General features: G+C 56.9%; 1 protein-coding gene and 1 long non-coding RNA gene across 6 annotated transcripts; one reads left to right on the forward strand and one right to left on the reverse strand.

The window, feature by feature from the left end:
* The first annotated feature begins 651 nt into the window (after positions 1-651).
* On the forward strand, positions 652-2,073 carry LOC131499533 (uncharacterized). Of its 2 annotated transcripts, none has more exons than XR_009255936.1 (2): positions 652-1,344; positions 1,670-2,073. It is a non-coding gene; the product is annotated as an uncharacterized LOC131499533 (long non-coding RNA). The 2 variants fall into 2 exon arrangements; XR_009255935.1 differs by having other exon boundaries at positions 652-1,340.
* Positions 2,009-12,044, reverse strand: DBNDD1 (dysbindin domain containing 1). Of its 4 annotated transcripts, none has more exons than XM_058707610.1 (5): positions 11,704-11,803; positions 8,478-8,589; positions 4,789-4,935; positions 4,290-4,430; positions 2,009-3,357 (listed from the first exon to the last, which is right to left on the reverse strand). In XM_058707610.1, the coding sequence occupies exons 3-5, from the start codon at positions 4,931-4,933 to the stop codon at positions 3,200-3,202; spliced, it is 444 nt and encodes a 147-aa protein (XP_058563593.1). In that variant the 5' UTR covers positions 4,934-4,935; positions 8,478-8,589; positions 11,704-11,803; the 3' UTR covers positions 2,009-3,199. The 4 variants fall into 4 exon arrangements, with proteins under 4 accessions (XP_058563593.1, XP_058563592.1, XP_058563591.1 ...); XM_058707609.1 differs by having other exon boundaries at positions 4,789-4,956; positions 11,704-11,802; XM_058707608.1 differs by lacking the exon at positions 8,478-8,589 and having other exon boundaries at positions 11,704-12,044.
* Between the last annotated feature and the right edge of the window lie 51 nt (positions 12,045-12,095).

Raw genomic sequence — 12,095 nt, forward strand, 5'->3', positions numbered from 1 at the left:
GGATTTGGTGGGGACAGGTGTGAGTGCTGGTGTCCTTAATCATCCCAAGGAGCAGAGGCTTTTGGCTCAGTTCAGAAATTGCACGGTTTAGTGAAGTGGCAGAATTAAGGGAAAAAGCAGCCAGTTACCAAGGGAAAGTGTTGGGTTTGGGTTGGTGGAAGGCCTGTCAGTGCGTGGTTGGGGGGAGGGTCGTGGAGACATGGGGGGCCCTGAAGCCCACCCCGCCCCCAGCACCTGGGTGCTGCTCTGAGCTCTCGGGAGGCAGTCTCTCCACTGAGGCCAGCACCCATTCTCAGGGCAGACAGCTTTACTGACCAGGGTGTGTCTGGATTTAAGTCCCTTCTCCAGCTGGCCGTGTTCCCTGTGACCCCCTTTTGTTAGAATCACAGAGAGGTCGCGGTCCGTGAGTTCGAGCCCCGCGTCAGGCTCTGGGCTGATGGCTCGGAGCCTGGAGCCTGTTTCCGATTCTGTGTCTCCCTCTCTCTCTGCCCCTCCCCCGTTCATGCTCTGTCTCTCTCTGTCCCAAAAATAAATAAAAAAAAAAAACAAAACGTAGAATCACAGAGAGGGAGGGTCTGGACCGAGCTGGGGACCTGTGGGTTGTGTGCAGAGTCCTGCTGTTGCTGCCCCCCCCCCCCCCCCCCCCCCCCGGTAACCCTCTTCCTGGTGTTTGGGCGGCTGCCAGACGAGAGGAAGGCCAATTCTGGCTTGTGAGCTCTAGGCCTCTGTTGCCTTATTTTGTCTGGTTGGTCTGAGAGCGCAGCAAGGGCCCAGCCCGGGCAGCTGGGGTCAGGACTGGAAGCCTGGGGTCAGTGGCAGCATCCCTGCTTGCCTCCCAGAGTCCTCGGCACCACGACAGTAAAGGGGTGTCAACCGCTGCCTCTCAGGGGGCGGGTGGATGTCTGGGACCCCGGTGACACCTGCTTGCCTCCCAGCTGTTGCTCACAGCACCCTGGGTGTGGGGGTGGGACGTCTCCACTTGCCACACGTGACCTCTGTTCTCTGCTTGGTCAAGACCAGACGCTGGGATTTGGTTTAAAAATTTCTGAATCATTTGTTGTGTTTGCTTCAAAAATAGAATTTCCAAGTTGGGACAAGCACTTTCCGTTTTTGTTGTGTGTAAGACATGCCATCGTTGGATTTTTTTACTTGTCCAGAGCTCACCATGTCATGAAGTCTCCACTAAACTCAGCCTTCATTAGCTGAGCTAATGGGACCCTCTGACAGAGGTGGGAGGTGCTCTCCTCAACCCCGTGAAAGCCCCATGATGTCCAGGACCTGGGCATTGGTCCATTTTGGGGCTTGGTGCAGCCTCCCTCAGGCTCACACCCCCAGCACACGTAGGTGAATCCCAACCCCTGCTGTTTTTTTGTCTTGGATACCCTTGCTCTCTCTCCCTCTGGAGTCTCCTAAGCCCTTTCCTTCACCCCTTCACCCTGTTTGGGCCACCTGGCCACACACTACACAGGCTTTGAGTCAGTTCCTGGGCCCAGGGATGTGGGAGACCTGGCCTAGAACCTTCCATCAGGGAGGCTCGGGCTTCCCTCCAGAGAGGCCAGCAGGAGGAACTGCCTGGCAAGGAGCCCTGGGCCTGTTTTCTGGGCCCCTTGTTACATGGGTAATCAAAAGAATTGGGGTTTGGGCCTCACCCTTGGCCTTTTCCTCACAGTCCCAACCTGCTGGCTGCCTCCTCGTGACCAGTCGCTGCTCTGGGAATCTGCCTGGGCTCAGAAGACTTGCCGGGAAGCTACCTTGGGCCTCTTCTGGCCTGGGCGTGTGCGTGTGCGTGTGCGTGCGTAGGAGGGGATCTTCACTTCCTAAGGACTAGAAATCCAGGGCACTTGTCCCTGACACGTGACCCATATAAGCAGCCCAGAGTACAGCACCGAGGAACCCCCAGTGGCTTCAGCTGGAGAAGGCCCAGCGCAGTTTTGCTGCTAGGGCAGCTCCTCTACCCTCGACACGCTCTTCTGAGCTCTGGTGTCACCTAGAAAGGAAGAGACACTGGTTGGGCCTTAGGAAGAGGTGAGATTTTAATCCCAATGTTGGTAAATAAACTCTGCGGAAGCCATAGCAGGAAGGCTAGAGATGGAGGAAAAAGACGCAGGGGGCGGGGGGGCCATGCAGCTGCCCTGACGGGGTTTGTGTTTAAGTGGACTTCTGGATGGTGCCTGGCAAACGTCCTTTGAGTTGGTCCTCCTCGAGTGGAGGGAGCAGGCCTGTGTTCTCAGCGGGGGACTTGCCTTTAGTTGTGCACAGCGGGCCCAGGGCACCCCCGGGGCTTCCATAGGAGGGCAGGTTCTCCTCCCTTAGAAACGTTTCGGTGGGGAACGGGTCAGGGCGGGTTGGCCTGGGGACCGAAAGCAGACTTACGTATTTATTTTTAAACTGTTCTTGGATTTGCTGTCAGACCAGAAGCCTCTTTTATCCCTTAGCTCATAAAAAGCAGCATTGGGAGCAGCTGAGCCTGATGCCCTTAAGTTGGGGCCTGGGGGCTGTGCGAGGGCCCCTCATATTCCCAGTCCCCCTCGGGCGTCTGTACCCCAGGCCAGGACGCCAAGCAGGGGCACAGATGCTGGACTGTGTCCCGGGCAAGGGCAGACCCCGCCCACCCACATAGTCTGAGGCGGTTGTGCCTTATTTGGTGTTACGAACCACGGAGGGTGGGCTTGGCTGTCACACGGGGACCAAGACAAGCAGGGTCTTGAGGGCCTGAGGAGGGGGCCCTGGTGCCAGCAATGCTCCCTGGGTGGCAAGAAGAGGATGGGACTGAAATGAAGGTGGCAATGTTCAGGACGGACTCCCCTACCCACACACTTGGCTGGATAGCAGAGCATCCCGCAGGCTGGAGCACGGTGTGGCCATTCCCAGACCAGAACCCTGAGGCCCTCAGGGGGTTTGCAGAGAAGCTGTCTCCGACCTAGGTCCCCCTCACCCCACACCCCCTCGGGATTCTTGTGGCAGATGAGAGCACCCCTCCTGCAGACAGAAGTTTCCAAAAGGCCTAGGCCACTCCCACCTCGTCCTCAGCCATTGTTGTCCGAGACTCAGGGACTGGGACGGAGGGGGACATAAGGCCATTGGGCTGTGCTTGTGCTGGGGCACCCCGAGAACCTGACCCAGAGCCACATGGGTGGGCAGTGTCCATGGGGTCAGTATTGTCCGGATTTGTCCTGCCTCGGCCCCGGGGCCAGCTGGCCTAGTCCTCCTTGGGCCTCTCCACGGTGAGAAATGTGTCCACAATTGCTGGTTGGCGCTCCTGGTCACCAAGTGGCTGCTTTTCTCGGTTCTGCTCGGCCCTGGTTCGCGTCCAGGAGGGGGAGCGCAGACAGCCAGACCGGGGTAGTGGGTGCAGGCCTGATGGGAACATAAGGGTCAGGTCATTCCTGCAGCTACTGGGCTGGGCCCCCGTGTGCTTCTCACACGGGGTCTGGCTGCACACTGGGGTCCCCCGGGTGTTTAGAAAACACAGATGCCAGGCCACCAGCATTGCGGACATGGGGGTCTGGAGGCGGCATGGGCAAGGACGTTTGTGATGCCCACAAAAAAGAGGGTCTCTGTGCAGCTGAGATCCCACCCTGGCTGTGAACCTGGCCCACAGCATCTGAGCAGTCCGTCACCCTCCCAGGGTGCAGGCTGTACAGTACAGAGCTGGAGCCTGAGCCCCCCATTCCACCCCCTGCCTGCACGAGGTGCGATCAGGGAGAGAAAACAGTCCCTGGGTCCCCATACCCCCACTGGCTGCGTGGCTGTTTCTGGAGCCCTATAGGTCTTGGGTCAAGGGCAACACTTCCCCAGCAACCGAAGGGGAAACAAAGGACTGAACTGTGGTGCCAGGGTCGATGAAGGCCACCCTGCTTGGCTTAGCCTAACTTGTGAATGATTACATTCACATTTAGTAAATTTCACTTTTTGGTGGGACTATGGCTTTGGCCTTTTGTTGGCATTTGGAAAGGAGAATTGAGGAAAACAGGAGGGAAATTCCTTAAAGTTGGGCAAATAGACATGTGAAATGCAAAAATATTGGGATGCTTGGCTGGCTCAGTTGGAGGAGCATGCGATTCTTGACCTTGGGGTCGTGAGTTCGAGCCCTATGCTGGGGATAGAGATTACTAGAAAGAATAAAATGCCAAAATATTGAACGAAATGGTACAGTGACAAACACTGATTTTGACACACATGTGAGCAACAGTTATGTTCCGAAATAGGGGTTTGAGGAGAGCTGTGTTTGGTCGGCTTGGGCCCCAGGACCGCCCCACGCTGCTCACTGCGCCCCAACGCCAGCCCACCTGCTGGCGACTCGCTGGCCAGGCTCTCGTCGTCCGAGTCAGCAAAGACCTCAGCCAGCTCCTGGTCGGACATGTCTGTCAGCTCAGTGAGATCCAGGAGGTCAAAGTGCACCTCCAGGGAGGAGACGCTGCTCAGGGGCTCTGCGGGGCCGGGCAGGGGGATGGCTCGTCATGGGCGCAGTCCGTCCACCCAAGGCCCCCCATGAGCCCCAGGGAAGAAGAGCTCCGGGTGAAGCCCTGTGTGGCCAGGATAAGACGGGCAGACCCAGACACCCCCGTACTCCACACACTCAACCCTAAACACCTTCTGGGGTCCCCCACTTTGCAGATGGTACAGCCAAAGCCCACAGAGCCAGAGCTGTGAGAGCTCAGCACCACCACCACTGCCACCCTGGATACACCTGGGGTACTGTTTGGACAGGATGGGGACCCTGCCCTCCATTTCCCAGGGGATCATGGTCCCCGTGGGACACATGCTGGGCAGGTCAGCTGTACTTACGCCGCCTCTCTGTGACCTGCAGGAGCCCCGGTGCTGGTATCGGGATGCCCACCTCCTCCTCGGCCGTGGGCGAGTGGCAGCTGTCTCCTGTCCCATGGGCCAGGGTGCCCAGGGCTGCCTGTGGCACCTCATTCTCCTTAACCATTTCTGCAACAAAGACGGTGTTACCTGGGAGGAGAGATGGGGGCGGGGAAGACCTGGGTGTTTGGTTCACTGAGCCCCCCTTTGAGGCCCCGGGCAGTGAGCAGGGTAGCCTTGGGCCCGGATGCCAGACACTGGGCAGTGGCCTCCTGTGGATGGGGAAGGGGGTGTCCAACAGCGTCCTCTGTCTCTACTCTTAAGTCCAACCGAGGGTGCAGTGGTCTCTCTAGCATTTCCTTGCCTTTTGGGTCCCTGTGATCCAGAATGGCCCCTGCTGGCCTGCCTGCCCTCTGTGGATTGACTTTTAAAGTCCTATGCTGTTGTGTTTGAATGCTGAATAACGCATTTTCATAGTAAGATACTGAGGAGTGTTTCTCCAGGTTTGCAGGGGTTTTTTTTGTTTTTTTTTTTGTTTTTTTTTTTTGGAAGACGTAATTACTCGTGTTTTGCATTTGATGATTTTCTCAGATGAGAGCAGGAGGCCCTGTGGGCAGTCTGCTTGGTAGAGGCTGAGCCGCTCAGAGATGGGGTCCCTGCCCCAAGGAAGCACCAACTGCACCCTTCCGTTCCTCGGCCCAACACCTTGTCTTCTCAGCTCACGTCCCTCCATCCGTACCTCCTACCAGCCTCTCCAAAATGTTCCAGAACCCACCCATCTCCCCCTCCTGCTGCCTGACCTTGTCACTCCCTGAACTCAGCCAGAGGACCTGTGAGGCATGTCCCTTGAGGCAGCTGGACCCCTTGGTTCCTCCGTGTCCCTACCGTGGCCCCCAAAAGAGTGAACAAATGCCTCCTGACTCCCCTCAGCAGTGCTCTGCAATGCCCCAGCATCCATGCCTGTCCCACGGGGTCAACATTGAGAGCTGGGTGTGTGCGAAGCTACAGGAGCATCTGCCTTGAGTGTTGCATCTAGGAGGGTCCAGTCGGGCCCCCACTGCCAACAGCTGCCTGTTGGGGTGGGCCTGTCCCCCCCAACAGGGTGGTCAGCAGCCTGGATGCCACCCAGCAGGTCCTGTGGGTCTAAAGGGTTTTCAGCTGAGTGGGAAGATAATGCCATCCATTCACAGCTGTAGGGCTCTCTGGGTAACACCTTGGCCTCCTCTTGGAGGGTACCACTGTTCCTGGGAAGTATAGCTGAGGGGAGATGGGACTGGGCCCTGCCCATGCTGTGTCATCACATGGGGCTTGGAGCTGGATAGGGGCTCAGGGGATCTGGCTTCCAGCTCTCTGACACATTTGGATTGTGGCTTTGGAGTATCCTTGGAGGATACAGTTACATCCACCAGTGTCCTGGCCCTCCCAGCCCAGCAAGGACACCTTCCCAGCAAGATGGCACAAGAGATGTGATTCAGACCCTGCTCTGAGCTGGGGTCAGCAGGGACGCCTGTCTTGAACCTCCGACCAGCCATCTGAGAATCCCTGTCGAGAGTCCTCAAGGAGCCTTTACTCCATGGGACACTGCTTTGTTTCCTTGAGGTGGGGACTACAGAACCCCAGTCCCTCTCTCTGAGGGTGTGAGTATCCATGGGCTCACATCACACTGGTGTGTGTTGTCGTAATTCTGAGACACTTCTATACCCATGGCCCATGGTGACGGGTGAGGCAGGGGGACACAGCAGGGGATGCACATCACACAGATGTCATCAGGACCTTGGCTGCTACTCTGAGTGAGCTGGGAGAAGCCGCTGAAGGGTTTTGAGCTGAGTAGGATAACCTCTACCTCCATTTATGTGAGATGCAGGCCAGGTGGGAAGGATGAAGTCCATAGGTGCTGAGATAGTATGAGGTGGGGGACGAGCATCATTACAGATGCTGGGGTCCAGGGGTCTTGGACAGCCTAGCCTGTTGTGCTGACTGTAAGAAGCACATTTTGGCAAATTTCAACATCTCTGAAATAACAAAGCATTTGCGGTCGATGGTATCATGGAGCCAACAGAAAATGGTAGCCCTGAATGTTTCAAAGTCATCAGGTGTCTAGTTTTTTATTCCTTTCCATGTCTCTTGGCAGTTGGGGTGATCTGTACTCTGTAAACCCTGGTCCTTGGCCTGTGTCAAAGCTGTGGGGGGATGAAAATGCAGAAGATGCAACTTTTGCCATAAAGGACACTCACTGATCTTTTGTCAGGAAGAATGTCATGGAGATTAAGAGTCAAAATGCCAGGGCAGAAGAGGCCAGGGACAGAGAAGGTTCTGAGCCCCTCAGAAGGAGCAGGATTGACCTTGGCATGTAAAGTGGTATAGCCATTGTGGAAAACCATCTAGTGGTTCCTCAAACGATTATATATGGAGTCACCACATGACCCGGAAGTCCCCTTCCTATGCTTATAACCACGATCATTGAAAGCACACATCCACACAAACACCTGCACGTGAATGTTCGCTGAAGTATGACAGTAGTCAAAAGTGGAGTCAAGCCCAGATGTCCATCAACGGATGATGTGTGTCCATCCACACCATGGGATGTTACTCAGCCATAAGAACCATAAGAAGCCATAAGAAGGGAAGCACCGATGTAGGCTACAACATGCATGAACCTCAGAAACATGGTAAGTGCGAGAAGCCGGTCACAAAAGGCCATGCGCTGTGGTAATGTTTATATGAAATGTCCAGAACAGGCAAATCCATAAAGGGTGGAAAAGTGGATTAGTCAGTCGGTATAGCGTCTGACTCTTGATTTTGGCACTGGTCACGGTCTCACAGTTCTTGAGTTCGAGCTCCTGACTGGGCTCTGCACTGACAGTGTGCAGCCTGCTTGGAATTCTCTTTCTCCTCTCTCTCTGCCTCTCAAAATAAATAAACATTAAAAACAAAAAGTGTTTTGTTTTTTTTTTTTAACGTTTATTTATTTTTGAGACAGAGACAGAGCATGAACGGGGGAGGGTCAGAGAGAGGGAGACACAGAATCTGAAACAGGCTCCAGGCTCTGAGCTGTCAGCACACAGCCTGACACGGGGCTCGAACTCATGGACCGCGAGATCATGACCTGAGCCGAAGTCGGCCGCTCAACCGACTGAGCCACCCAGGCGCCCCCAAAACAAAAAGTTTTAAAAATAAAAAGAGTAGATTAGAAAAGACATAGAAAGTAGGTGGTGGTTTCCAGGAGCTGGGGTGTGTGTGGAATGGGGAAAGAACTAATGGGTATGGGGTTGCTTTTCGAATTGATGAAAAAATTTACACACACACACACACACACACACACATATGTATGTATGTATATTTTAGCTTATTTATTTTCAGAGAAGAAGCACAAGCAGGGGAGGGGCAGAGAGAGAGGAGAGAGCGAGAATCCTAAGCAGGTTCTGCACTGCCAGGGCAGAGTTTGACGCGGAGCTCAAACACTTGAACCATGATATCAGGACACGATCATGACTGAAGCTGAAGTTGGACACTTAAGCAACTGAGCCACCTAGGCCCCACCCCCACCCCACCGAGTTGATGAAAATATTCTAAAATTAGATGATGGTGGTGGTTGCACAATGTTGTGAATACGCTAAAAGCACAGAACTGTATGCTTTAAAAGCATGAATTTTATGATATGTAAATTATACCTCAAAAGAAATCCTCAGGGGTGTCTGGCTGGCTCAGTAAGTAGAGCATAGGACTCTTGGTCTCGGGGTTGTGAGTTCGAGCCCCACTTTGGGTGTAGAGATTACTTAAAATCTTTAAAAAAAAAAAGAAAGAAAATCCTCAGTGGAAACAGCTTGATTTTGGCTGGAATTGAAGGGCAAATCCAGGAGGACTCAAGACATCCACTAACAATTGCTGTGCACCTACTATGCACCAGGCATCAGGCTCAGAGCCTGGGAGTGGGTAAGAGAAGTGTGACCTCTAGCACCTAGGTTTGGTCCTGGCACACAGTAGGTCCACCATAAATGTTTGTTGAATGCACGAGCCAGCCCAACACCCAACCGCATAGTTACTAGGCGTCCGTGCTAGGAATCACCTCTCCATGGATGAGACCCACAGCTCTTCTAGGGTATGAGACAGGAGTGAAAAGCAGGCATGGGGCAGGTGTGTTTGACAGCCAGGCTCAGCAGCCCCTGGGTCACCTGGGGCCAGGGGGTGGGGTAGCAACACTGTGATTCTCAGCACAGCCCCCATTAAGCCCCTGCAGGGCCACTGCTGCGCTGCCCTGCCCTGTGCAGACAGCGAACCAGTGCCCCATGGGGACCGCAGTTCGGTTACCACAGTCCTGCCCCCCAGCACTGGTGGCTGATGTGAGTGGATGGATATGATAGGGTTACCTTGTGCCATGTGGCTGACCTATTTTCCGGCACATTTGTGTGAGCACTTGGCCCAAATTTCAAGTTCCCTGCTGCGTGCCCTGGGCCTTGCCCTAAGCACTGAGGAGGTGCACTGCATGAACAGTTGAACAAATTAATGAAGTGAATGAATGAATATATATGACACAATTGCAGTGGGGAGGGAGAGATGGTCACAGAGGTGGGGGGCACTCACACCCCATTTCCCCAGCCCCTTGTCCTTGGACTTGGAGGATGCTGGGTGGGCCTTGCCAAGGCTCAACCTCTTCGGTGCAGGGCCGTGGCCTCTCCCTGTGCCTGTTCAGACAGACTTGGAGTCCGGTGGGCCACAACCTTGGTTTTCCCCAGCTGGGGCCCTTCAAGAAGTGCACCGCCTCCCTTCTCATTTCCATGTCTGCGCACTTGGGTATGAAGACATTGTTGGGGTGCCTGGGAGGTTTAGTCGGTTAAGCGTCTGAGCTGGTTTCTGCTCAGGTCGTGATCTCACGGTCTGTGAGTTTGAGCCCCACGTCGGGCTCTGTGCTGACAGCGTGGAGCCTGCTTGGGATTCCCCCCCCCCCCATCCCCGCTGCTTCTCCCTCTCTCTCTGCTTCTCCCCCACTCACGCTCTCTCTCAAACATTAAAAAAAGAAATCAGTGTTAATTTGTTTAGATGCAAAAGTGGGCTTTTCCTTATGCTCTGTGAAGACCTGACCTTTCAGAGATACTTTCAGATGAAACAGTGTGTCTAGACTGGCTACGAACTACTCCTGAAGGGAGGATGCTGGTGGTCTGGTAGAGCAGGCTGGGAAGTGGCACACAGAGCTCTACTGCACTGTTCTACTTATTTGTGTGTCCCACATGCTCCAAAATAAAGTTTTCAAAAGTCAGCGAGCTGAGAGAAAGACAGAGCCACCCGTGTGTGACCTCATGAGATCCCACAGAATGGAGATCACCAGGCCACTGTGTAGGCAGGAAATGGCTACCAGGTAACAAGAGTTATGAGCCCGTCAGTGTGGCCCCATCTGCCCCTGCTGTGTTCCCACCGCTGCTCCTGCACAGGGTGGGCACCTGATAAATACATGTTTGTGCCCTCAGTAAGTGAGAGTCGGAAACTGAAATCATAAAGCCCCTCTCCCGACCAAACACCTTCGCTCCTTACCTCACTCAGGGCTCCCGCAGCCCTGCAGGGAAGTGAATCTGTCCCCACCGACAGAAGTGGGCATAAAAACTGAAGGCCAGGCTGCTTTCCCCCCATCTCCCAGTTCTGTGCTCCCCAGCCCTCACCTTTCCCTTCACATCCCCTCAAAGCTGCCACGGGGAAGTCCTGGGGTTCTGGGACTGTCAACAGCAAGAAAAAGGTGGATCCCTTCCACAAATGACAAGACAAAACCCACACGCACCAGCTCTGGGTGTGTCTGGTGGTGCTTGCAGGGAGGGTGACAAGGTCCTCCAGACAGTTGTCTGGGACGCACCTGCCCAACTCAGACTGCAGACACAGCAGTGGGTGGGCCCATTGCTTCAGGACACCCCTCGGGGCCATCCCTTTGGGCTCCAGATGAGGTCGCTGATGTGGCTGGTGTCCCTCCACAGGTCCCTGTGCGGTCAAGAGTGGCTCCCTGGGATGGGACCTCCAGGAAACCCATGATGCATCTGGGGCCTGGCCAGGCCGGTGGAGGCGCTGACGGCGCCCAAACACTCTTCCTCAAAGGACTCTGAAATGGGGTTCCTAGACTTTTCCTCTCATCACCAGCTGCCACCCTGCCTGGGCCAGACTCCAAGAGGGGAGACCTTGGTAGAATCTCAAACGCCAGAGTCACCGGGAGCTGACAGAGGCTTCCAGGAGGTCTCCGTGCACATCTGCCCTCCCAGATGTGAGCGCCCTGTGCCTCACCCAGGCCGACAGCCCCGGCTAGCGTGGAGGCAGGCGCCCCGAAGGCCCTGCCGGGTGCGCTGCCCACCCCCCCCCCCCCCATCCCATTCACCCAGGGCCTGTCCAAGCGCGGTCCCCTGCAGGATCCCAGAGGCGGCCTCCCTGCCCGAGCCCCCGGTGAATAGCGACTTGGGCGAACAAAGCAGATGCGCGGCCCAGGAGGGCAGCGTCGACCCCACGCCTCGCCGACCCGGACCCCAAACCACGGCCCAGACACGCCCCATGCCCTGACCCCCCAGAACCCCGGCTCTGCTGGGATGGGGTTCGGCACGAAACTCTGGGCCAACCACCCAGGAGCGCGCCTGGCGGCTGCCGGGGCCTGAAGCTCAGAAGACAAGGGGGCGGGGACGCGGTGTGTGCGCCCCCCGCCTAGCGCGGGGGCCGTTCCCGGGAGATGCCCCCGGCGTGGCTTCCCCGGCGGCAGGCCAGGCTTCCACCCGCTCCGGCCAGGCTCACTCGGAGCTACCGGTGGGTGTTTGCGGCCCCCGGGAGCGGCCGATGAGTGGGCCCTGGGCCGGGGGAGGGGGGGGGGGGAAGGGGCTATGCTGGCTGCGGGGAAGGAGAAGCTCGGGGACTTCTAGGGACTGGGGCCACACTCACCTCCGGGGCCGGCGCCCTCCGGGGGCTCCATGCGGCCAGCGGGGTCTGGGAGGGGCGCGGGCGGCGTCGGCGTCACCCGGCCCGGGCGCCCCTGCAGCTGCGGCGGCGACGCGGCCCCAGCTCCCGGCGCAGCGCATCGGGGCAGCAGCCGGGGGGCCGCGGCGGCGGGGAGGAGCCCGCGGGGCGGGGCGCGCAGCTGCTCCGGGGCCCGGGTTCCCCCTAGCATCCTCCCCCCGAGCCCCGCAGCACAGGTGCGGCCCCGCCCGGCCCCGCGCGCGCCCCCTGCCGGTCCCGCGCCCTGCGGACCGTGTCTCCCGCTGCGGACCCTTGCGCATCCGGCGGCGGCGTCCCATCGCGGGTGCGGCCCTAGCGCCCTCTGCGCCCCCAGCGCG

This window comes from Neofelis nebulosa, chromosome 17 (genome assembly GCF_028018385.1).
Source record: "Neofelis nebulosa isolate mNeoNeb1 chromosome 17, mNeoNeb1.pri, whole genome shotgun sequence".
NCBI lineage: Eukaryota > Metazoa > Chordata > Mammalia > Carnivora > Felidae > Neofelis > Neofelis nebulosa.

Excerpts from the sequence above, each read along its gene's own strand:
- DBNDD1 (XM_058707607.1), bottom strand. The coding sequence starts at position 11,929 with ATGCTAGGGGGAACCCGGGCCCCGGAGCAGCTGCGCGCCCCGCCCCGC. Across the intron at positions 4,957-11,703 it reads GGAGGGCGCCGGCCCCGGAG|GTAACACCGTCTTTGTTGCA; the intron begins GTGAGTGTGGCC and ends CTCTCCTCCCAG. Across the intron at positions 4,431-4,788 it reads GCAGGTCACAGAGAGGCGGC|AGCCCCTGAGCAGCGTCTCC; the intron begins GTAAGTACAGCT and ends CCGGCCCCGCAG.